This window comes from Chiloscyllium plagiosum, unplaced genomic scaffold (genome assembly GCF_037043375.1).
Source record: "Chiloscyllium plagiosum isolate Xiang-an unplaced genomic scaffold, Cpla_swu_hap1 HiC_scaffold_1, whole genome shotgun sequence".
NCBI lineage: Eukaryota > Metazoa > Chordata > Chondrichthyes > Orectolobiformes > Hemiscylliidae > Chiloscyllium > Chiloscyllium plagiosum.
The window spans coordinates 33349775-33375893 of record NW_028270139.1 but is presented as its reverse complement, the minus strand read 5'-3'; the positions used below and the strand labels follow the sequence as shown (position 1 = coordinate 33375893).

Below are 26119 nucleotides of genomic sequence, written 5' to 3'. Positions count from 1 at the left end.
CCACCTCCAATTACACAATGTACAATTCTGGCCTGCTCTACCTAGCAGAAAATAAAATAAGCCTCATCACAAACTCCCTTTGTGAATCCTTTTTAGATCACTTGTGGAGATTTCCTTCTGCTCCTGATCAGATTCAGATGGCAGTTCTTAAAGATATGTCACGTACATATCGTAAAACTGACATTTGGTCTGATTTATTTATTGTCACATGTATTTTGTTACAAAATACAATGAAAACTTGTACGGTGTCGCTACTCTCCCCTGCCATCTTAAAATGCAGAAAACAAATGAAAAGATAGAATATAAAGGAAGAAAATAAAATTAAAAATTTCAACTTTACAGCCCTTCTCCAGGCCCAGAGCAACCAGCGTCATTGTGTCACCAGAACAAGAGTCGCCAACCTTCAGCGCCATCTCACCTCCTCTGACGCTGCTGCCACCATGCGTCCTCACTGGATCTCACCAATGCAGCAATTACCAATGCTGCCAGGTCTCGTACAGGGTCCAAACCTGCCTTTGCCGCCACCTCCAGGAGTCTGCGCTGGATGCAGATACTGTGGGGAACCAAACTCACCTCCATGGTGCTGGGCTCACCTCCTCGCTGCAGACGCTACCAGGAACCCAAACTTCTGCACCAAATCATTGTAAATGACCTCATTGTGGTGCCTCAATGCACCCATTTTCTGCATTCTTCTGACAGTTGCATGACGCACCCATGCTTGCATCTTTACAGCCAGGGCATACACCATTAGAAATAGATAAAGGTAGTCAAGCTACCTTTTTGTTTTACATCTGAACAGACATTCTCAAATTAAGTACCTCCTCATATCATCCATAAATGCACCACCAGCACGTTACAATGAATAAGTCTTTTTAAACTGTTAAAATAAGCCAAACTAATGAGAAAGAATAAACTACAAACTGAGAGAGAAAGTATAATAATGGCTTGTCCTACCTCGGCAAGTTCCTGTCAAGTAATCGATATAGTACTGCTGGGCGCAGACCTCGTATTGACATTCTCCAAAAAGCAAAACTTTAGTGGGGTCTTTACAGGATAAGCAAGCTGAATTAGACTCACAGGTCAAACACTGGCTATTGCAGGCTAGGAAACAAAAACAGGTAATCTATTGAAATATTTTCTCACCCCTCAAAGAAACAAAGTGATTATAACATTGCAGAACCCATCTTATGTGAAAATGAATCAGCTCGTTAAAAAAGCCTGAAATTGTTAGTTGATTAAGAGCTTTCATTTGTCACTTAGCTGTTAAAATTTCCTGTTCCAGATGAACACTGTTTTGTGGGCACCTCAGACTCAGAGTTGCAGAAGAGACAGAAAATGTAATTAACAGGTCTCCAGGTATAGCAGCAAGAAGAATCTGAATACTTCTAAACATTCAGTGTAGAGTTCTGAAGATTAAAACTAATCACCAACTAGTCCTTCTTTTGTCAGACTCCAATCTTCGGAAGACTCTGGGGCATGGTGCAGTGAGAGTCTGGGGCATGCCACAGTGCTATGAGGTGCCAACTGAGTAACTCTTTTAGGAAATAGTGATGAAAACCCCCAACTGTCTCCTTTTGAAAAATTTCCATTGGTTAAATGCCCTATGCCTACTCTTGCTCAAGCACAGCTCTGCACATCCAGAACTCTTGGTTTGACATAAAATGGAATGCAGACTCTGCAAAGTAGTTCTCAGTCTCTTTTTAGATTAGATGAGATTCCCTCCAGAATGGAAACAGGCCCTTCGGCCCAACAAGTCCACACCGACGCTCCGAAGAGCAACCCACCCAGACCCATCCCCCTACATTTACCCCTGACTAATGTACCGAACACTACGGGCAATTTAGCATGGCCAATGCACCTAACCTGCAGATCTTTTGGATTTTGAGAGGAAACCGGAGCACCCGGAGGAAACCCATGCAGACATGGGGAGAATGTGCAAACTCCACACAGACAGCTGCACAAGGTGGGAATCAAACCTGGGTCCCTGGCACTGTGAGGCAGCAGTGCTAGTCGCAGTGACCTGTACAGCTGGGAAAATGCATGTTTCCTGGGAATAAAGGTCAACAAATAAGCCCTAAGTATTAAAATCAGGTGAAAACTTGGCTATGGTGCTTTCAATGCATAATGTCCATGCTTACATTCAAACAAAAAAACTACTATTTTACAGCTGCACTGGAGGCTGTTAATGCTGAAGAATTTGTTCACTAACATAAATTAGCAACGTCTGGAAAGTGGAGGGAAAAAAGGGATGTCAATGGAAGGAAAGAATTCAGCAGAAATTATTGTCTATAACTTGTAAAATTTACTTGAAACAGTGATTTAGTTATGAAACTATAAATTCAAAAATAAAACTTGCACTCAGTACATTATCATAGTATAGTTTTCTTTTATATTATGCAGCAAAAGTGCCTGTTTTATTTAAAGCATTACCCAATATCAGCAGTCGCATACGGTAAGTAATTTTTCCAACTAATACTCCAGTAAAAATCCTGAGTCAAATTTTCGATATGCATTTCTGGTGGCTGTGGTACCTTAAGAAATACTGTGAAGTTAGGTTTATGCCAGTTGTCTAATTCTGAACAGTCAGCACATGTAACAACACAATGGTTGCAGTTCAAAGATACATACCCCGACAGATCTGTTGGTTGTCGCGATAGAAAGCTGGGGGACAGGAAGTAACACACTGGCCAGTTTCAGCCAGAACTAGATTAGCTGCACAGGCAGTGCAGCCATAAGCTCCTTCAGTATTGCAAGTTTTACATGAAGAATGACATCCTGGAAAAAGCAAAGACAAGAATATCTCAGCATTTTTATATTAATCAAGATAAGAATTTAAAGAAAACAAATGGGAGTCCATTTCAAAATACTTTTTTCCCCTATTGCTTACTTTTGCAAGTGCCTCTGCTCATGAAGTACCCTACAGGACACTGAGAAATACAAGTGTCTCCAAGCAGCATCTCACTGGGATTCTTACAGTAGAGGCAGACACTACCTGTATCTTTAAGATCAGCTGTACAGTGTTGACACTGAGGTTGGCAATCTGAAGTAGAAATAAAAAGAAATTGATATTGGATGTAATATCAGCCTAGAACAGTTGACAGTAATTAATTTTTTTTTAACCATTGAACTCTAGTTTCATTACAGAAAGCAATCAACTGTGATCCAATAGGGTTGTTATGTACCTGGTTTAAGTGTACAGATCATGACAATATGGCATCAGGAAATGTATTAAAGAAAAAGAGAGATCCTATGAAGTGGCTAAGAACAGTGGGAAATCAGAAGATTGGGAAGGATACAAAAGCAAACAGAGGATAACAAAGAGTGTAATAAGAAAGGAGAGGATCAAATATGAAGGTAGGCTAGCCAGTAATATTAGAAATAATAGTAAAAGTTTCTTTCAGTACATAAGAAACAAACGACAGGCAAAAGTAGACATTGGACCACTTCAAACTGATGCAGGAAGCCTAGTGATGGGAGATAAGGAAATAGCAGGAGAACTTAACAAGTACTTTGCGTCAGTCTTCACAGTGGAAGACATGAGTAATATCCCAAAAATTAAAGGGTGTCACGGGGCTGAGTTGAGTATGGTTGCCATTACGAAAGAGATAGTGCTAGAAAAGTTAAAAAGTCTTAAAATTGATACATCTCCTGGCCCCGATGGGATACACCCTAGAGTTCTGAGAGAGGTGGCTGAGGAAATAGCAGAGGCATTGGTTGAGATCTTTCAAGAGTCACTGGAGTCAGGAAAGGTCCCGGATGATTGGAAGATGGCTGTTGTAACCCCCTTGTTCAAGAAGGGATCAAGGCAAAAGATGGAAAATTATAGGCCAATCAGCTTAACCTCGGTTGTTGGTAAAATTCTAGAATCCATCATTAAGGATGAGGTTTCTAAATTCTTGGAAGAGCAGAGTCTGATTAGAACAAGTCAACATGGATTTAGTAAAGGGAGGTCATGCCTGACAAACCTGTTGGAATTTTTTGAAGAGGTAACAAGTAGGTTAGACCAGGGAAACCCAGTGGATGTGGTCTATCTAGACTTTCAAAAGACCTTTGATAAGGTGCCACACGGGAGGCTGCTGAGCAAGATGAGGGCCCATGGTGTTCGAGGTGAGCTGCTGGGATGGATTGAGGATTGGCTGTCTAACAGAAGGCAGAGAGTTGGGATAAAAGGTTCTTTTTCAGAATGGCAGCCGGTGACGAGCGGTGTCCTGCAGGGTTCGGTGCTGGGGCCACAGCTGTTCGCATTATATATTAATGATTTGGATGAGGGAACCGGGGGCATTCTAGCGAAGTTTGCCGATGATACGAAGTTAGGTGGACAGGCAGGTAGTACTGAGGAAGTGGGGAGGCTACAGAAGGATCTCGACAGGTTGGGAGAGTGGTCCAGGAAATGGCTGATGGAATTTAACGTGAGCAAGTGCGAGGTCTTGCACTTTGGCAAAAAGAATAAAAGCATAGACTACTTTCTAAATGGTGAGAAAATTAATAAAGCCAAAGCACAAAGGAATCTGGGAGTGCTAGTCGAGGATTCTCTAAAGGTAAACATGCAGGTTGAGTCCGTGATTAAGAAAGCGAATGCAATGTTGTCAATTATCTCAAGAGGGTTGGAATATAAAAGCAGAGATGTACTACTAAGACTTTATAAAGCTCTGGTTAGGCCCCATTTGGAGTACTGTGTCCAGTTTTGGTCCCCACACCTCAGGAAGGACATACTGGCACTGGAACGTGTCCAGCGGAGATTCACACGGATGATCCCTGGAATGACAGGTCTAACATACGAGGAACGGCTGAGGATACTGGGATTGTATTCGTTGGAGTTTAGAAGATTAAGGGGAGACTTAATAGAGACGTACAAAATAATACATGGCTTGGAAAAGGTGGATGCTAGGAAATTGTTTCAGTTAAACGAGGAGACTAGGACCCGTGGACACAGCCTTAGAATTCGAGGGGGTCATTTCAGAACAGAAATGCGGAGACATTTCTTCAGCCAGAGAGTGGTGGGTCTGTGGAATTCATTGCTACGGAGTGCAGTGGAAGCCGGGACGCTAAATGTCTTCAAGGCCGAGATTGATAGATTCTTGTTGTCTAGAGGAATTAAGGGCTACGGGGAGAACGCTGGTAAGTGGAGCTGAAATGCGCATCAGCCATGATTGAATGGCGGAGTGGACTCAATGGGCCGAATGGCCTTACTTCCACTCCTATGTCTTATGGTCTTATAACAAAGAAGGTACAGGCAGCTGTATTCTTACTCATCTACTTCTCATTCACTGGGATGAAGTTTTATGTTTGAGATCTTGCAGCCTACTCCTGAGATGCCTCAGTGATCTTGGGAAAATGGATGAGAGAGAGAGAGTGGGAGCAAGAAACCAAGACAGACAGACAGAGAGAGACTGTGAGTCACAGAAAGAATTCGCACATTGACATCAAAGGTTTGCTGTCCTTCTCCTGACAGCTGAAGAGATCCATTCTGATCCCAGAGGATTCCAATCCTGGTCCTAAAAGCATTTTGGGAAATGAATGCTTTGCCTAATCTTACTGGAAAGGCTAAACACAGCTTCATACTTTTTTTGGAATTAGATTCTGGTGGGGACACTGAAAGCAGTCACAATGGGCTTCTGTTTCATTTCACTTTGAATGAATGCTCTCAAAGTCATGTCTGCTAAAGTGTATACTTACCAACACAGTACCCAACTTGATTCAGGTATTGCCCCTCTCTGCAGCTAGTTCTGCAGTATCCATTGAGCAACGTAACATGAGGATGACACGTCAAACAATCTGAGTCTGAGGGGCCATCACACTGCTTGCACGAAGGATAGCATGCTAGAAACATGGAGAAAATTAAAGATAAAACAGAGGACTGCAGAGGCTGTTAGTGAAAAGCTAAAAAAAAGCTGAATTATCAAATGTTTTCTTGAGTTTTAGTATATTCAATGTGCTACATAAACTTTGTTAATTTTGAAAGCCTTGGCACATATTTCACTTCTGCCACAATTTAATCCTTCCATGTATGCAAGAACACTCACATTTGTAAAACAGAAATGTGTACTTTAGATCTGATAGGCTACATTTATTAGTCTTCCTTCATCAGTTATTCAAAACTATGATGACTAGCTTGTGCATTGGCTAACGAAAGATTTATTTTAAAAATTGCTAACTTTTGTTCATTAATTAAAAAATTGACAAACACACATTTTGAAAAACTAGTATTTTTGATACATACCCACCAAATAAATAAATGTGCAGTCAAGAGTGTTAGCATGGTCTGTTTCTACTACACTGACATCCATTTCAAAACACTTGCGCATTCATTTGGTCACAGAATCATTGCAATGCAGAAGGATGCTATATAGTCCATTATGTCTGCATCTTATCCTCCAAATGTGCATTATGACTAACTCCAGCCCTTTACCCAGAATCCGGAATGTTGTTTCTACTTAAGTAATCACCTTACCCCTCCCCCCCCACCCTTGAATGTCACAATTAATCTTGTCACCACCACACTTCCAGGCAGCTTTTTTGCAAAACATTTCCCTCTATTGCATTCTGTTTGTGTCCTCTTCTTCTTCCTCATTTTATGAAAGGTTCAGTTTCTCCCTAAATATTCTGTCCAGCCCTCATGACTTTGAAAACTTCTATAAGATATCCTCTTAGTGTTCTCCTCTCCAAGGGGAACAATCCCAATTTCTCCAATCTACCTTCATTATTGAAGTTTCTAATCCATTGAATCAATCTCATAAACCCTTTCTGCATTATTTTTAATGTGTTCACATATTTCCAAAAGTCTGTCATCCATATATGCTCCAAATTAGTTTGAACCAAAATTTGTATGAGCTCAGCATGCTGTGCCTCTATTAATAAAGCCTAGGACACTATGCCTTATCAACTGCTTGTTCTACCTGCCCTGCCACCTTCTGTGACTTATGCACATATATACCCAAATCTCGCTATTCCTGTACTCCTTAAGGATTAGGCCCTTTTATTTATACTGTATCCCACACCCACATCACATCTCTCCACCCCCCAGCACCAGTTTGAACTTGATCTCTTCAAGTTGCGCAGCCCCCAGGTAAACATGACCGAACCTCTGCCCCAGACACATTACCCTGACCCGTCATCCACTCTATTCTCACCCCCACCAACCTTGTTTCTCCCACTCATTCTGACCTACCATAAAGAACCGCAGCACTTACTTTCACACATTGTACTCGAACCCCTTCCCACTTGGCAATCTCCCCACCTTGTGAGGGTCCTGTGCCTTTAAGAGAGATTTGTTCTGTCTTGTTTCTCTTGCACAGAGATGTTGCCACAGTAGTACAAGAATGTCTGCTTCAGAAGCAGTGGACAAACAACTTTGAGTTCACTGACTGTTTTTATTAAATTAGACAAAAAAATGTCAGGCTAACACAGACGAAGGATTTTGGTTTTGCTTTCATTTGGGAGTTTGGAGCTGGCTGTTGAAGCTTATAGATATAGCTCTCTCTCTGCTGCCAAGTTGTTTTCTTTCTCCTGGAATGGAAGGGAGATGGCTTGTGAGGAAAATCTGTTGTAGTGAATTTGTTTTGCTAGGTTTATGGGAGGCTGCTATATTTAAACAGTTGATGATTAGTAGTTCAATAATATATTGTTTTATGAGGTATGCCAATTCTTTCTTTGCTTGTATCTTAACTGTGTTATAAGAATAAAGTGTGCTTTGCTTAAGATCTAGTGCTGGATCAGTAAATCAGATCTTAAACACAGCACTTTACACTTGCCTTGAAAAAAAATAGCAAGCTGGGGTCTCAGCTTTCTCCTTGACATATTTTAGGTGTGTTTGGACTGGTCCATCACAATCTGAAACCGTATGTCCTAACAGGTTAACACCTTGCCCTCAGGATATCTGGCATCATACCCTCTACTCATCCAGCAGCCAGTACTGACACCCTAATCCTGCCATAGTTGGCACACTACTTCGCTGGCACTCTCCCCCCCACTCATCTGGCATCCTCTGCCCTCTCCAGTTGGCATCCTTTGCAGCCAGTATCCTATCTTTACTCTATCCTAAATTTTACATAGCTGTAAAATACACAAGTAATACGTGAGAGTAGAAAATGAAGCATTCAAACAGTAGCAATGCAAAAGCAGCAGACATACAGTAACAGGCATCGTCATGACGGTAGAACCCCTCAGGACATGTATGCAGACACTTGTTTTCATACAGGACTTTTGGTGGAGAACAGGCTGTGCAGTTCTGAGGACTGCTCCCTGTGCAGCTTGTGCAGGTGGCATGACACTCTGTGTGCAAAATAACAGAGATCAGACACAAAAGATTAATATCCATTACTCCACTTCTTTTGTTGTCACAATTAAGTTATTACCTTTGGACTGGAATAAAAAATAATTCGACTTTATTCATGATATTTATATTACTGATGCTCTGAACAATTTACCAATGTTTTAATTGGAAAATGAACATCTCCATTGATAGCTAATTTGTAGAAAAACTAAATGTTTCCACTTCTGATCATATATAATCCATGACTTCTACATGCTATAGTCAAACATGGCTGACTAATGTGCATACATCCATTTTGGATGTGCGCTAGAATTGTGATTTGCAATCTAGTGCTGGATTTTATGATTCACACCAGCCGGCTTGTGGGCAGGGAGTGCGCCAAGTCCAGTGGATGGCCTATCGACTTCTTATCCACCTGCGCTGGAGCTGTCTGGAGCCTGCCTGTCAGAACCATTATCTTGTATAAATAATTCAGTCAACATGTACAAGATTTGACAGTCATATATTTCTCATGTTCACACTCTACAGAACATTGTGAAAACAAAAAGTTTCATGTCATGGAATGCATTGCGTCATCACTGTTAGATACTAACAGCAAATATTCCAGAGTGAGTCCCAAATTATGGATGTGTTATTCCATATTAATTCATCAAGATTATAATGGATAGGACATCATGAATAACTGATCCCCTAAATCTCTCCCAGCACAGAGTCATAGAATCATACAGCACAGAAACAGTCCAACTAGTCCATGCCAACCAAGTTTCCCAAACTAAACTAGTCCGACTTACCTGCTTTGGGCTCACATCTTTCTAAATCTTTCCTATTCATACACCTTTCCAGATGTCTATTAAATATTGTAACTGTACCTGCATCTACCAATTCTTCTGGCAGTTCATTCCACATATGAACCACCCTCTGTGTGAAAACGTTGCCCCTCAGATCTCTTAAATCTTGCTCCTCTGACCTTAAAAATATGTTTGTCTCAAAGTGAACAGCCTCATGGTCAGCCTTCCAGACCTCCAGTCAATTGAGAACCTTCATTTCTTCAGGGTGCTTGCCATGCATAATACTGGGAAAGCTTCTCCTACTGAGTTGCTTGCAAATTCCCAGAGGAGGTGAGGGAGTCCTGGGCTCAAGTCACTTAAAGCCTGATTATAGGACCCTACAAGGGTTATGGAGGAAGCGTAGTGACAACCCCACAACTAACCTTGCTGCTGACTCTCAACCTTCATGCCTTTATGATCATCACTTACCTATAGCCCATCTCCCTTGGTGAGCATGAATCATTGCCAAGTGCATTTACTGCCAGCAGTCCCCATTTTACAGGTGGTACAAGGATGAGGAAATAGTCTCCAATTGACCAGCAATTCTCAGCAATAGTATATTCTCTATCATGGCCCTTTACTTGCAGGGATTGTCCATAACTTCCCAGTTAAAGCAGCAGACCTTCACAAAATGAGACATCACAGTGCACCCACCACTTCCCTTTGGCAGTTCATTCCAAAAACTAACCACACTGTATAAAAAAGATGTCCCGTGTCCTTTTTAAATATTTCTCCTCCCATCTTAAAAATATGCCCTTTAGTTTTGAACTCCCCCACAATAGGGAGCAAACCTTTATTTACCTTATCGATGCCCCTCATAATTTTATAAACTTCAATTGGTTCACTACTCAACCTCCTATGGTCCAGTGATGGATGTCAGATGTTTTTCAATCATATTTACATTGGAATGACTGCAGAGGACCTGATCAGGTGTACCCGAGAACTCTGTGGGAAGCTCGGGAAGTGATTGCTGGGCCTCTTGGTGAGATATTTGTATCATTGATAGTCACAGGTGAGGTGGCTAACGTGGTGCCACTGTTTAAGAAGGGTGGTAAGGAACTATAGAACAGTGAGCCTTACATTGGTGGTGGGCAAGTTGTTGGAGTGAATCCTGAGGGACAGGATGTACATGTATTTGGAAAGGCAAGGACTGATTAGGGATAATCAACATGGCTTTGTGCGTGGGAAATCATGTCTCACAAACTTGATTGAGTTTTTTGAAGCAGTAACATGAGGATTGATGAGGGCAGAGCGGTAGATGTGATCCATATGGACTTCAGTAAGGTGTTCGACAAGGCTCCCCATGGGAGACTGATTAGCAAGGCCATATCTCATGGAATACAGGGAGCCATTTGGATACAGAACTGGCTCAAAGGTCGAAGACATAGGGTCGTGGGGGAGGATTGTTTTTCAGACTGGAGGCCTGTGACCAGTGGAGTGCCACAATGGTCGGTGCTGGAAAGTCCACTACTTTTTGTCATTTACATAAATGATTTGGATGCAAGCATAAGAGGTACAGTTAGTAAGTTTGCAGATGACAACAAAATTGAAAGTGTAGTGGACAGCAAAGAAGGTTACTTCAGATTACAACAGCAGCTTGATCAATTGGGTCAATAGGCTGAGAAGTGGCAGATGGAGTTTAATTCAGATAAATGTGAGGTGCTGCATTTTGGGAAAGCAAATCTTAGCAGGACTTATACACTTAATGGTAAGGTTCTAGGGAGTGTTGATGAACAAAGAGACCTTGGAGTGCAGGTTCATAGCTCCTTTAAAGTGGAGTCGCAGGTAGATAGGATAGTGAAGGCGGCTTTTGGTATGCTTCCCTTTATTGGTCAGATTACGGAGTATAGGAGTTGGGAGGTCATGTTGCGGCTGTACAGGTCATTGGTTAGGCCACTGTTGGAATATTGCGTGCAATTCTGGTCTCCTTCCTATCGGAAAGATGTTGTGAAACTTGAAAGAGTTCAGAAAAGATTTACAAGGATGTTGCCAGGGTTGGAGGATTTTAGCCATAGGGAGAGGCTGAACAAGCTGGGACTGTTTTCCTTGGAGCGTCGGAGACTGAGGGGTGACCTTATAGAGGTTTACAAAATTATGAGGGGCATGGATAGGATAAATAGACAAAGTCTTTTCCCTAGGGTGGGGGAGTCCAGACCTAGAGGGCATAGGTTTAGGGTGAGAGGAGAAAGAGATAAAAGAGACCTAAGGGGCAACTTTTTCCACACACAAGGTGGTACATGTATGGAATGAGTTGCCAGAGGAAGTGGTGGAGGCTAGTACAATTGCAACATTTAGATTAGATTAGATTACATTACATTACAGTGTGGAAACAGGCCCTTCGGCCCAACAAGTCCACACCGACCCGCCGAAGCGCAACCCACCCATACCCCTACATTTACCCCTTACCTAACACTACGGGCAATTTAGCCTGGCCAATTCACCTGACCTGCACATCTTTGGACTGTGGGAGGAAACCGGAGCACCCAGAGGAAATACATGCAGATACGGGAGAACGTGCAAACTCCACACACTCAGTCGCCTGAGGTGGGAATTGAACCGTCTACAATACAGAACCTTGTCAAGCACCTTACTGAAGTCCATATGCATCACTTCCACCACTTTGCCTTTATCAATTCTCTTCATTACCTCTTCAAAAACCTCAATTGTTAATGAGACATGATTTTCCATGCACAAAGCCATGTTGAATACATGGAGAACTGGCCACTCGGACAAAGAACCGGCTCAAAGCCAGAAGACAGAGGGTGGCGGTGGAGGCCCATCCCTCAGATCCGAGGCCCGCGACCAGCGGAGTGCCACAAGGATCCGCGCTGGGTCCAACACCATTCACTATCCATATAAATGATTTGGATGCAAGCCCAAGAGGCACAGCCAGCAAGCCCGCAGACGACACCAAAACTGGAGGTGCAGTGGACAGCGAAGTAGCCTACCCCAGACTACAACAGGATCCAGACCAGATGGGCCTTTGGACTGAGAAGTGGCAGGTGGAGTTCATTCCGATAAATGGGAGGTACGGTATTTTGGGAAAGCAAATCTTAGCCAGATTAGCAGTAAGATCCAAGGGAGTGGAGTCACAGGTAGACAGGACAGTGAAGAAGGCATTTGGCATGCTTTCCTTTCTTGGTCAGAGTACTGAATACAGGAGTTGGGAGGTCATGTTGAGGCTGTACAGGATATTGGTTAGGCCACTGTTGGAATATTGCATGCAATTCTGGTTTCCTTCCTATTGGAATGATGTTGTGAAACTTGAAAGAGTTCAGAAAAGATGTACAAGGATGTTGCCAGGCTTGGAGGAGTTCAGCGATTGGGAGAAGTCGAATAGGCTGGGGCTGTTTTCCTTGGAGCGTCGGAGGCTGAGGGGTCACCTTATAGAGGTTTATAAAATGAGGGCATAGATAGGGTAAATAGACAAAGTCTTTTCCCTGGGGTGGTGGTGTTCAGAACTAGAGGGCATAGGTTTAGGGGGAAAGATATAAAAGAGACCTAAGGGGCAATGTTTTCACTCAGAGGATGGTACATGTATGGAATGAGGTGCCAGAGGAAGTGGTGGAGGCAAGTACAATTGCAACATTTAAAAGGCATCTGGATGGGTATATGAACAAGAGGAGTTTGGAGGGATATGGGCTGAGTGCTGACAGATAGGACGAGATTGGGTTGGGATATCTGGTCAGCATGGACAAGTTGAACCGAAGGGTCTGCTTCCATGTGGCACATCTCCATGACTCTATGACTATCCCTAATCAGTCCTTGCCTTTCCAAATACATGTAAATTATGTCACTCAGGATCCCTTCCAATACTTGCCCAGCATTGATGTCAGGCTCACCGGCCTATAGTTCCTTAGGAGAAAGTGAGGACCGCAGATGCCAGAGACCAGAGCCGAAAAATGCGCTGCTGGAAAAGCGCAGCAGGCTAGGCAGCATCCAAGGAGCAGGAGAATCGACACCTCGGGCACAAGCCTGAAGAAGGGCTCACGCCCGAAACGTCGACTCTCCCGTTCCTATAGTTCCCCGGCTTATCTTCTATTATTTGCATTCCCAAGATCAGTGAACATGAGGATCTTGCAGCCCCAAGGAAACGGCAGAGGAATATTCAGAACAAAGCATAAAGTCTTAGTACAATTGTATTCATGATGTGACTTGCTACTGACAGTCACCTATTTGATGTACAGAACTTGAGCTTATGTTTTCTTTCATTTGATTAAAAATGGAAATTGAGTATAAGTATGAGGCAATATAATGTTACTGATTTTTTAGAACTTTTAATTTGTTCTTGTTTTGTTTTAAGAGACATCTGGATGGGTATATGGATAGGAAGGGTTTGGAGGGATATGTGCCGGGTGCTGGCAGGTGGAACGAGATTGGGTTGGGATATCTGGTCAGCATGGACGGGTTGGGCCGAAGGGTCTGTTTCCATGCTGTACATGTCTATGACTCTATGAGTATTCGGAGGGTTTATTCCAACATTAGTTGAACTAAATGTTCAGTACAGATTGTTAGTACTTTGACAGATTTGATTTTTCTTCCTGCTCCTCCTCAAAAAAATATGATCAATTTCTGTTCTGGCAAAACATAGAAAGATGCTCCAATTATGAACACATGGAACAGTAACCCTCAGCAAAATCACTGTCGGTTCAGTCATGCAGTCACTATTTTTTTTGTAGCTTGCAGAATCGAATCTGCTTTAAATAATTAGAAGCTGAGAATGAATGTCTCAAATCATTCAGACATGCATAACTTCAATGATAGCACAGTAAAGACAAGACCTGTGACTTGCAATTCAGCTTGGTGAAACTGAAAACTAGTTTGCAAACAGCATTACTATACTATGAAAGAGGATGCCTGAGGAAAACACATTTTTATTTAAAGTACTCCCTACTGCTCTCAAAAAAAAATTACAAATGGCATCTCAAAGCAAATAACCTAGATTCAGCTTGCTTATGCCAGCCATATTGAGAAACAACTTGGGTGTCCATTTTATTTCCAAAGAAGCTTCAGTGACATAAATTGGATTGTATGCATGCATCTCATTAGAACTCCATTGGCTTTAGAGAGAGCCATCACCTCAAATGGATTTGGGAATTGATCTAAAGCTCCATTTCAGAGGGCTCTCTCCATGTAAAACAAAATAAGCAATCAATAGTGTTTCTTTTTCCCCTCAAGCTCATAGCACCTTCGAGGGATCTCCAATCTTAAGTGTCATTTCTTAATTAAATACAAGTCATTTTCTATTAATGGATCTGATTCAGGTCACATATAAAAAGGCAACATTGTTAAGATGGAATTCAGAAACATAAGAAATGCGGATGCCAAGTCATATCAATAATGGCAACTTTAAATACAGTAAACTGTCCCAAGGTGCTTTGTAGGAGGAGTGCAAAGAAATATTAGGAGACGAGGCAAAAAAGGAACATTCTAAGATGGAATATGAAACAACAAATTGAAAAGCCAATGGAAACAGTTCTAGAATAAAGTGACATAGCTCAGTGAAGTTCTTGTCAGAGGTGATTCAACAAATTGAAGAAGGAATTTTGAAACATTGTTTTTATTGCTCCCATCATCAGAATAATGAAACGAAAAGAAACACACCATGCCAAGAAAAGCATTAAGTTCAAACCTGATATTTAGGATTTGTATTTCAGGTTCTGTGGAGTGTTCAGAAAAAAATGGTTCTAACGTTTTGTCGGCATTAACCATCAGTACAAAAAAAAGTCTCACTTTTAAAGGGGGGTGGGGGGGGGGGGGGGGGGAGAAAGAGTTGGGGAGAATTGGTCATCACAGAATCTTGCTGGACTTGTGTGTAGAATTATGCTAGACAATATGTTTTTGTGTATATATAGGGTGATCTTGCAAAGACTTAAAGAAACCAGCTTTCAACAGTTGCCATTTGTTTCCTTTCATCAATAATTAACACAATCATGAAACTGACACATGATTGGAACATATTAGATTACATCAAAGCAACTATTAAGTAAATTAAATGTGTGACTAAGGGTTTATCATGTCCCTGAATGAATATTGTGCAATTTAACTTTTGAGGGGTTGACAGCTGTTTGAGAGGTGACCACAGTTTGAAGCTGTGTTCTTCTGTTAAGTACAATTGGACATCCCTCAGCATCAAAAGGCTACTTACAAGCATTGAAACTTCAAGAATCTTAACCTTTTTAATCATAACATCTTTCAAATTTTGAAAACAGCACAAATATTTCAAAACTGGACTATTAAGTATGATAACATTAAAGCTCAATATGCCCTGAAAATCTAATTGAATGAACTGACAGCTACTTACCTGTGCATACTTTCGCACTGTTCATGTAGAAGTGGGATTTGCAATCAGCCACACATTCTCCATGTGGTACTTCATGGCTATCCTCTTGAATTTGAATAACTTCTTCTGGTTTGAGGCAATTAGTGCAGTCTGACTGCTTGGGGCCAACACAGGCCCGGCATGGATGGCTACAGGCTTAAAGAGGATAAAATAATAATGACCATCCATTGTTTTATGCTTTAATCATTTTTACACAATTAGGACAATGCTGTTTCATCAAAACTCTCCCATTACTAAATAAGAATCATAGAGAAGGAGTTCCCATTTCAGCGTTGACATCTAAAAAGGCAAATGATGGAGATCAGCTTTTTCTCCTGTGATAAAACATGCTTTATTTTAAATCAATAATTTCTTGATTTATTGAGTGGATTGAAACCGCAAGAAACGTTTTCTTTTTAAAAAGACTGTCCACAGTACTAAGACGTCTAAATAGCAGTTTTTCAAAAGGCTGGACATTTACTGGACTTCACCTTGAAAATGACAAAGCTATCAAAAAGGAGACAGACTGTTTGACAGTGGACTAATGGAATAACCAGCTTAAATGAGTGTGAATAGCCCTTGCCCTGAACTAGTCATAGATATCTATTCATTCAAGCGAGTGTCGATGGATCAGCTTTTTTTTTTAATTAACCCATTTCTCTAATCAACCTGCTCAGCAATGTTATTACACACCTCTGAAGCAGGTAGGACTTGAACCAGGGTGTCTCAGTCCAGGGATAGGGATGCTACCACTATGCCACACAGAGGGTTTTCCAAAAGTCATCACTTCGGACGATGGACCCCAGCTGAGAAAGGATTAGACTCTGGATCATTTAGACGACGCACTTAAGTAAACAATTAATACATTAAAAATAGACTTGCAACAACGGTGTGTTGTGGTGGCCTGGTAGTGTCCCTGCCCCTGGACCAAGAGGACTGGATTCAAGGCTCATCTGCTCCAGAGTTGTCTAACAACATCTCTGTACAGGTCGATTTAAAAATTACAGACTTATAAAAGCGTAGCAGTGTCCTTGTCTTTGAGCCAGATTCAAGTCCCACATGTTCTAGGTGTGTTTCATAACATGTTTGAACAGGTTGACAAAGAATACCTCAGCCTATAACAAGGGTTCGCCAGTTTTTGGCGATCATATTTAGTAACCAGCTTGATTGTGAAGATGCCCATGGCAAGCTAAGCCTGCACGTATTTAAAAATGAAGAAACCGCTTTTCTAGAACAGATCAGCTGGATATTAACTGAGTGGGTAACAGCAAGAGGAGAACTTGTGGGCTCTTTCTCTCTCTAACTGTTCTGCCAACATGAGCCCTGCCTATAATGACTGGCAGCATTTCAAATGTAAATCCAACAGTTGCTGTCTTCAGAGGAACGGACAAAGATCATCCAACAAAGGCTTTAAACTGTCTGCATAGATCCATAAAAGTCACCGAACAAGGCCTGAAACCATCCAAAGCATCAACTCTCAAAACAATTTAGCCAACCATTCCTCTTTGCAATCTAATTCTGAGTCCATACAGACAAGATCAGACTGGCTTTCTGACGTGTGAGCATTTCCTCAGAATTTTCTCCTCAGCTAAAACTCAGCTCATGCTTGCTGGTTAAGACACGAGGCTCAATGAGGATTCCTCAATTCACTTGGGTGAATGACCACTCATATATTCTGCCTGAAATCCCTTAGGAACAGCAAAATGCTAGCTTAAACAGCAGATTAGAGCGAGCCTCTCCAAAAGATAAACGGCAAGAGCAGTTTCTTCATCATTAATCACAAAATTAGGGACATCACTTAGAGAGTTGGATTTTGTAAAGGAAAACAGAATCAGTCAGAAATGAGCATGAGCTGACTCGTATTTCATGAACATTCTTCTAACTAAAGCTGCAGTGCTACAGAAATGTATTTTACATGATTCTTTAAAAATCCAATGTAAATATTTGCATGCTGTGAAAATTAGCTCTTAATAAAACAAAGAACAAAAGGGAAGTACAGCAGAGGGACAGGGCCTTCGGCGTCCCATGCCTGTGCCAATCATCATGCTCTAACTAAACTGAAAAAACAAACCTTCTGGCCTTATTCAGTCAATATCTCTTTATTCCCTCCTTACTCATGTAAACCATCCAGATGCCTCTTAAATGTCAATGCGCCTGCGTCCACCTGCTTTTCTGGCAGTGAATTCTCGGCGCCTGTGTGCAAAACTTCCCTTGCACATCTCCCTTAAACTTCCCCCCTCTCACCTTGAACCTATGCCCACTTCTGGTTGAAACTTCAACCTTGGGTTGAAAAACTATTGCTGAAGTTATTGAAGGTCTTCAAGGTAACATGTGGTACAGGACTACCACCTACTAATCTGGAACAGACAATGCTATACAATGAAAACTTGTGCTGCAGAATTGGCATCAAGAAACATCATGTGTGACATGTTTCATAATCAGCTTCAACAACATTATTATTAAAAACACCAGCACAGAGAGACTGGAAACCTCTTGTGAATAAAATTGTTTAATTCTAACATTTAATACCATCTCCACAGAGATATCTGGATTTTTGCTACCATGCTTGCAAACATTGTGCAGGTTCATTTTTTTTTCTTCTTTAATATTAGATGAATGTTGCTGGCAAGGCAAACATTTGTCATTCATCCCTAATTGATCTGAAGGAAGTGGTGATGACCTGCCTTTTAGAACAAATGTAGCCCATCTGATGTAGGCACACAATTTATTTATTTTTTCATGAATCTAGGCATCAGTGCCAAGATCAGTATTTGTTGATAATTCCTAACTTCCCTTGAATGGATTTGCTTTCATGACTGTTTCAGAAGACATTTAAGAGGCAATCAAACCACGGTGGGTCTGGAGTCACATGTAAATCAGGATGGCTGATTTCCTTCTTTTAAAAAAAAGCATAAGCAAACAAGATGAGTTTTTGAAATGATCGATGATAGTTTCAATGGCACCATAGTTTCAATTTCAGTTTTTATTTAATTCATTCATTTTTTAAAATTAGTTGCATTTAAATTCTACCAACAACCATGGTGATATTTGAACCAATGTCCCAAAGGCAATAGCCCAGGTCTTAGGTTTACTAACCCAATGAGGAGAAAGTGAGGACTGCAGATGCTGGAGATCAGAGCTGAAAATGTGTTGCTGGAAAAGCGCAGCAGGTCAGGCAGCATCCAAGGAGCAGGAGAATCGACGTTTCGGGCATGAGCCCTTCTTCAGGAATGAGGAAAGTGATGAGGTTATGGATGGTCTGGGAGACAATGGCTTGGTGGTGGGAGGTGGGGTCATGGTCAAGGGGGCAGTAGGAGGAGGTGTCCGCGAGCTGGCGTTTAGCCTCAGCGGTGCAAAGTTCGGTGCGCCAAACTACTACCGCGCCTCCCTTGTCTGCCCGTTTGATAGTGAGGTTGGGGTTGGAACGGAGGGAGTGGAGGGCTGCACGTTCCGAGGGTGAGAGGTTGGGGTGGGTGAGAGGGGTGGAGAGGTTGAGGCAGTTAATGCCGTGGCGGCAGTTGGCTATGAAGAGATCGAGGGCAGGTAAGAGGCCAGCACGGGGTGTCCAGGTGGATGGGGCGTGTTGGAGGCGGGAGAAGGGGTCGTCAGAGGGTGGGCAAGAGTCTTGGTTGAAGAAGTAGGCGTGGAGGCGAAAGCGGCGGAAGAATTGTTCGATGTCTCGCTGCGTGTTGAACTCGAGAGCATAGGGGAATGAAGGTTGAGGCCTCTGCCGAGGACTGATCTTTCATCCTCAGAGAGGGGTAGTTCTGGAGGGATGGTGAAAAAATGGCCTGGGAGCTAGGACCTGGTGTGGGGCTGGAGCTGGGAGTGGGGGCGGGGTTAAGCGTGGGGGCGGGAATCGGGGCAGGGACGGAGATCGGGTCGGGGGTGGGGTTAGGCGTGCGAACGGTGATCAGCGTGGGGGCGGGATTAGGCGTGCGAACGGAGATCGGTGTGGGGCGGGTTAGGCGTGGTGACGGAGATCGGCGTGGGGGCGGAGACGCATGCGGCGTGGTCGTTGTGCAGGTGAGTGATGTCACTGGGGGTGGAAGTGGCTGCGGCGACGGCAACCCAAGGGGGCGGAAGTGGCTGTGGCGACGGCAGAAACAGTGTTGTTCCCGATAGCCGTGCACCCCACGGAGGCCGCGAATCTGTCGGCGATCGTCTTCCTGGCGATCGTGGAGGCGGTTGTCTGGGCGGTGATCATGGAAGCTGCAAGGTTGGTGGGGGCGGAAGTAACGTCATGGTTCGCGGCGGCGGTTGCTGCCGCGGGCGCTGCAGCGGCCGTGTGGTTAATGGCGCCCAAGTGATTTCGGAGGCCGATAGTAGAGGTCCTTTGCAAGTCTGTGAGAGTGTTGTCCTGAGCTGGGGTAGGGCTAATTGCAGAGAATGTAGGTAGCGGCGCATGGCTGCAAGCGTGGAGCGGAGGATCTGGAGGGAGGTCTGTTGCTGGAGGCTTCGGATTTGTTGTAGGTAATGGTTGTCCTGGCTGGGTCCAAATTTTGTTGGTCTGAACGTAGTCCGGAGTCCGTGCGGGGTCAGTCGGTTCCGTAGGCAGGTGCCAAGGAAGGAGATGTGGCTGTGGTAGCGAGTCTGTTTGAGAACGTGACTGAAGAGCTTCTGGGCAAAGGAGATGACCTGGGGTGTGCAGTGAGAGAGGGACTCACTGAAATCCTTGTAGAGGGAGGAAGAGAGCTTCTTCACGGAAGGCATCCTTGCAAGAGGATTCGCTGTAGGAGAAAGTGAGGACTGCAGATGCTGGAGATCAGAGCTGAAAATGTGTTGCTGGAAAAGCGCAGCAGGTCAGGCAGCATCCAAGGAGCAGGAGAATCGACGTTTTTGGCATGAGCCCTTCTTCAGGAATGAGGAAAGTCATTTCCTCAATCCTGAAGAAGAGCTCATGCCCGAAACGTCGATTCTCCTGCTCCTTGGATGCTGCCTGACCTGCTGCGCTTTTCCAGCAACACATTTTCAGCTACTAACCCAGTGACAATACTGCTCTGCCACCATCCCCTCACTACAAAGCTATCAGAAAGGAAATTCTGGGATTTTGTCCCAGTAACGTGAAGAAACTAACGGGTCCAAGCCAGGATTGTGTGGAGCTTGGAAAGCAACTTGCAGATCGTGGTGCTGCCATTCAGTGGTGGAGGTCACAGTTTTGGAAGACGCTAATGAAGAAACCTTGGTGTGCTGCTGCAGTGAATTTTCTAAATGGTTCCTGGTTGTTGTTCGGTTCCACTTAGAATACTATTTGAAACTTTCTTAAGACCAGAAGATGTAAGATCAGAAATAGGCCATTTGGTCCATTGCATGTGCTCCACTATTTAATAAGATCATGGCTGATACGATAATCCTCAACTCAAGTTTTCTACCTTATCCCCATAATCCTCGATTCCCTGACCGATTAAAAATCTGTCTATTTCAGTTTTGATAGTACATAATGACCCAGCCTCGACCGCCCTCTTTGATAAAGAATTCCACAGATTCATGACCCTCAGCAAAAAAATCCTCATTTGCCTTAAATTGGTGACCCCTTACTCTGAGATTATGCCTTCTGGTCCTAAACTCTCCCACAAAAGGAAACAGCCTCTCAGTATATACATTGTGAAAATCCCTCATAACATTATCAGTTATTACGTGTCTCAATCTTCTCAACTCAAATGAGTAAAAGCACAACTTACTCAACCTCTCCCAAGCGTCCTCACCCAGAAGTTGTGCATTATCAAGCCCTTCTTGCCTCCATTTCACACACTGGTTCCCCAAGTCCCAGTAAATATGTTCAAATTGATTGAAATGTAAAAGGTCTGTAGAAAATAATGGAAGCACACAGAGTAGGCTCACCCACTTATTTGCCTCAGTTAAAACAGGTATGTTGGGTTCAGAGTTTGCAACCGTGAACATTTGCACTTCTCATTTGCATCCAAACCATCTGATCTTGGAGATCAAACTTACCTCACATAAGTCAGTGATAAATGTTTTCTTCCCAGATTCTGTAGCAAAATTAGGCAATAAGCAGTTCTAGTGAGGTTACCAATTAGAACTGCAACATACGAAAATTCTGAAGAACATGGGACTAATAATCAAACAGATCTCACATGGGACTTACTTTAGTTCCTATCAAACAAAAATCACCGCATCATACATACTATATTTCACAATATTATGTGTGAACATTCTGCCTACCTTGGCACACTCCATTTTCAGAATAAGATCCCTCAGGACAGGTCACAAGGCATTGGCCTTTGTGTCGGGAAAAGTGGTTGGAACAAGAAGTGCAATGCTCAGACGAACCAGTGCAGGTTGAACATGAGATATGGCAGGCTGAAACAAAGAAGCAGGAATAGCTGTGAATACATAAACAGTGGATTCACACAAGAAAGTAATGGATTAGAGCTAGGAATTACCAAGTGATAGAAGAACAAACAACTCACGAGCACAAGTACACAATGAGGGAAGCCACCAGTCCAACAAGCCTCTCGCAGTTTTTTGGCAGAGCAATTAGTCCCACTTACTCCCACTCCACAAACCAACACATTTCTACTTTCCAAACAGACCCACTATTTATCTTTACAACAAGGCTCCAATTTTATACAAATAAAAAGAAAAGGGGTTGAGTCAGGGACATGGTGAAGGGCTCACTTCTGCTGAACATCAAGAGTAGTGAGATCAATATTTGCCTTACATGCTCCAGGCTCTGATTTGGACATACGACATTGGTTGGTTCTATTTTTGGCGGAAGTCACAAGATACAAAGTGTATCGATGGAATGTGGACCCATGACTGTGTGTCTGCAGTCAAATGTAGATTTGTTTAGTAACGCACCTATGGGATGGTTTATTACATTAAAAGCGTTACCATGAATAGTAAATTCAGAAAATGCTGGAGAAACACAGTAGGTCTAGCAGCATTTGTGGAGGGAAGAACAGGTATCAGGCAAACAATATTAATTTCATCAGCACAAGTGAGCAGAAAAGCCAGGCGAGAGAATCTAAACAGATGACCTAACTAGCAATTCGTAAATTATATCAAGTAATTAGAGTCATTGGGTCATTGAGATGAACAGAAAGGAAATAGACCGTTTGATCCAACTCATCATGCCGACCAGATATTCTAACATAATCTAGTCCCATTTGCCAGCACTTGGCCCCATATCCCTCTCAATCCTTCCTAGTCATATACCCATCCAGATGCCTTTTATTTGTTGTAATTGTACCAGCCTCCACCACTTCCTCTGGCAGCTGCGAAGCACTTGACTAACAAAATACATCCAAACACGGTTTAGCATTAAAATCACTTCAATTCCAAAATCTGCTCTCTACATAACAGTGCACCAAACAATTAACACATCATAATAGATGTGGCCAACAATCTAATTCCTTGCAGTGTGGAAAGAATTAATCCTAACAAAAATGAACAAAAATACTTTAATTTTCTCCATAATTAAAGAAGTTTCAGCAAAATCACAAATTTAAACGTTGCCATTTCTGAATATGTAGCATTATTAACAATGATTTGGAGGTGCTGGCGTTGGACAGGCGTGTACAGAGTTAAAAATCACACAACATGACATTATAGTCCAACAAGTTTATTTGGAAGCACCAGCTTTCAGAGCACTGCTCCTTCATCATGTGGTTGTGATTCACATTCCTGGTGAAGAGCTTATGCTCGAAATGTCGACTCTCCTGCGCCTTGGATACCGCCTGACCGGTTGTACTTTTCCAGCACGACACCTTTTGATGCCAGTTAGAGAGCTTTGGTAGAGCATTAGTACGACATAGTTTGATATTTGTCAACTCGAATACTGTGCATTGTAGTGTAGACTGAGCTAGGAAAAGAGAATACATAAATATCTCAATGTACGGAAGAATGATTTCCAACTCAAGGTAGCCTCCAACACTGAAGATAGTGGATAACATTATACAAGAAGTACTCCTGTATTTTGCCTCTCACACTTCTATCCATACTTTCCCAATGTTAGAGGAAATCATTCAACAGCCCATATAATTCTGATTATACCAATAAAGATGACAGAAGGAATTATCATCTATCAACATGTATCAGAAAGCCAGTGAATAGAAAATGCTTCGCCTTTGAACATTCCCCAGTGCTCAAAATAGCAGTGATATCAAATTCCTTGTGCATTATTTTCTGGCCCAATAGTCAGAGGGAAATTGAGAAACAAATGTGTAAGGAGATCTCAGCTATCTGTAAGAATAATAGGGTAGTTGTGGTAGGGAATTTTAACTTTCCAAACATCAACTGGGACTGCCATAGTGTGAAAGGTTTAGATGGAGAGGAATTTCTTAAGAGTGTACAAGACAATTTTGTGATTCAGTATGTGGATGTATCTACTAGAGAAGGTGCAAAACTTGACCTACTCTTGGGAAATAAGGCAGGGCAGGTGACTGAGCTGTCAGTGGGGGAGCACTTTGGGGCCAGTGACCATAATTCTATTTGTTTTAAAATAGTGATGGAAAAGGATTGACCAGATCTAAAAGTTGAAGTTCTAAATTGGAGAAAGACCTATTTTGACGGTATTAGGCAAGAACTTTCGAAAGCTGATTGGAGGCAGATGTTCGCAAGTAAAGGGACGGCTGGAAAATGGGAAGCCTTCAGAAATGAGATAACAAGAATCCAGAGAAAGTATATTCCTGTCAGGGTGAAAGGGAAGGCTGGTAGGTATAGGGAATGCTGGATGACTAAAGAAATTGATGGCTTGGTTAAGAAAAAGAAGGAAACATGTGGGCGGCACGGTGGCACAGTGGTTAGCACTGCTGCCTCACAGCGCCAGAGACCCGGGTTCAATTCCCGCCTCAGGCGACTGACTGTGTGGAGTTTGCACGTTCTCCCCGTGTCTGCGTGGGTTTCCTCCGGGTGCTCCGGTTTCCTCCCACAGACCAAAGATGTGCAGGTCAGGTGAATTGGCCATGCTAAATTGCCCGTAGTGTTAGGTAAGGGGTAAATGTAGGGGTATGGGTGGGTTGCGCTTCGGCAGGTCGGTGTGGACTTGTTGGGCCGAAGGGCCTGTTTCCACACTGTAATGTAATGTAAATGTAATGTAATAATGTAATATGTCAAGTATAAACAGGACAGATCAAGTGAATCCTTAGAAGAGTATAAAGAAAGTAGGAGTAGACTTAAGAAGGAAATCAGGAGGGCAAAACAGGGATCTGAGATAGCTTTGGCAAATAGAATTAAGGAGAATCCAAAGGGTATTTCCAAATATATTAAGGACAAAAGGGTAACTAGGGAGAGAATAGGGCCCCTCAAAGATCAGCAAGGCGGCCTATGTGTGGAGCCACAGAAAATGGGGGAGATACTAAATGAATATTTTGCATCAGTATTTACTGTGGAAAAGGATATGGAAGATATGGACTGTAGGGAAATAGATGGTGACATCTTGCAAAATGTCCAGATTACAGAGGAGGAAGTGCTGGACGTCTTGAAATGGTTATAGGTGGATAAATCCCCAGTACCTGATCAGGTGTACCCGAGAACTCTGTGGGAAGCTAGAGAAGTGATTGCTGGGGACTTGCTGAGACTGGAGGTTACCAAATGTGGTGCCACTGTTTAAGAAGGGCAGTAAAGACAAGCCAGGGAACTATAGACCGGTGAGCCTGACCTCGGTGGTGGGCAAGTTGTTGGAGGGAATCCTGAGGGACAGGATGTACATGTATTTGGAAAGGCAAGGACTGATTTGGGATAGTCAACGTGGCTTTGTGTGTGGGAAATCATGTCTCACAAACTTGATTGAGTTTTTTGAAGAAGTAACAAAGATGATTGATGAGGACAGAGTAGTAGATGTGATCTATATGGACTTCAGTAAGGCATTCAACAAGGTTCCCCATGGGAGACTGATTAGCAAGCTTAGATCTCATGGAATACAGGGAGAACTTGGGTTTCTCCGCGTGGGTTTCCTCCGGGTGCTCCGGTTTCCTCCCACAGTCCAAAGATGTGCAGGTTAGGTGAATTGGCCATGCTAAATTGCCCGTAGTGTTAGGTAAGGGGTACATGTAGGGGTATGGGTGGGTTGCGCTTCGGCGGGGCGGTGTGGACTTGTTGGGCCGAAGGGCCTGTTTCCACACTGTAAGCAATCTAATCTAATCTAATCTAATCTAGCCATTTGGATACAGAACTGGCTCAAAGGTAGAAGACAGAGGGTACTGGTGGAGGGTTGTTTTTAAGACTGGATGCGTGTGACCAGTGGAGTGCCACAAGGATCAGTGCTGGGCCCTCTACTTTTTGTCATTTACATAAATGATTTGGATGCGAGCATAAAAGAGTTACAGTGAGTAAGTTTGCAGATGACACCGAAATTGAAGGTGTAGTGGACAGCGAAGAGGGTTACCTCAGATTACAACAGGATCTGGACCAGATGGGCCAATGGGCTGACAACTGGCAGATGGAGTTTAATTCAGATAAATGCAAGGTGTTGCATTTTGGGAAAGCAAGTCTTCGCAGGACTTATACACTTAATGGTAAGGTCCTAGGGGGTGTTGCTGAACAAAGAGACCTTGGAGTGCAGGCTCATACTCCTTGAAAGTGGAGTCACAGGTAGGTAGGATAGTGAAGAAGGCATTTGGTATGCTTTCCTTTATTGGTCAGAGTATTGAGTACAGGAGTTGGGAGGTCATGTTGCGGCTGTACAGGACACTGTTGGAAATATTGCGTGCAATTCTGGTCTCCTTCCTATCGGAA

General features: G+C 42.9%; 1 protein-coding gene across 3 annotated transcripts in view; it reads right to left on the bottom strand.

Annotated features, from left to right (window-relative positions):
• fras1 (Fraser extracellular matrix complex subunit 1) overlaps positions 1-26119 on the bottom strand; it is a 446490-nt gene that overhangs the window by 191846 nt on the left and 228525 nt on the right. For all 3 annotated transcript variants that reach the window (XM_043696280.2, XM_043696287.2, XM_087985787.1), the window contains exons 17-23: positions 21605-21742; positions 15404-15577; positions 8131-8271; positions 5677-5820; positions 2888-3040; positions 2629-2775; positions 955-1101 (exon numbers count right to left, since the gene is read on the bottom strand). In XM_043696280.2, coding sequence (XP_043552215.2) covers positions 955-1101; positions 2629-2775; positions 2888-3040; positions 5677-5820; positions 8131-8271; positions 15404-15577; positions 21605-21742 — 1044 coding nt within the window. The remainder of the gene's footprint in view (positions 1-954; positions 1102-2628; positions 2776-2887; positions 3041-5676; positions 5821-8130; positions 8272-15403; positions 15578-21604; positions 21743-26119) is intronic.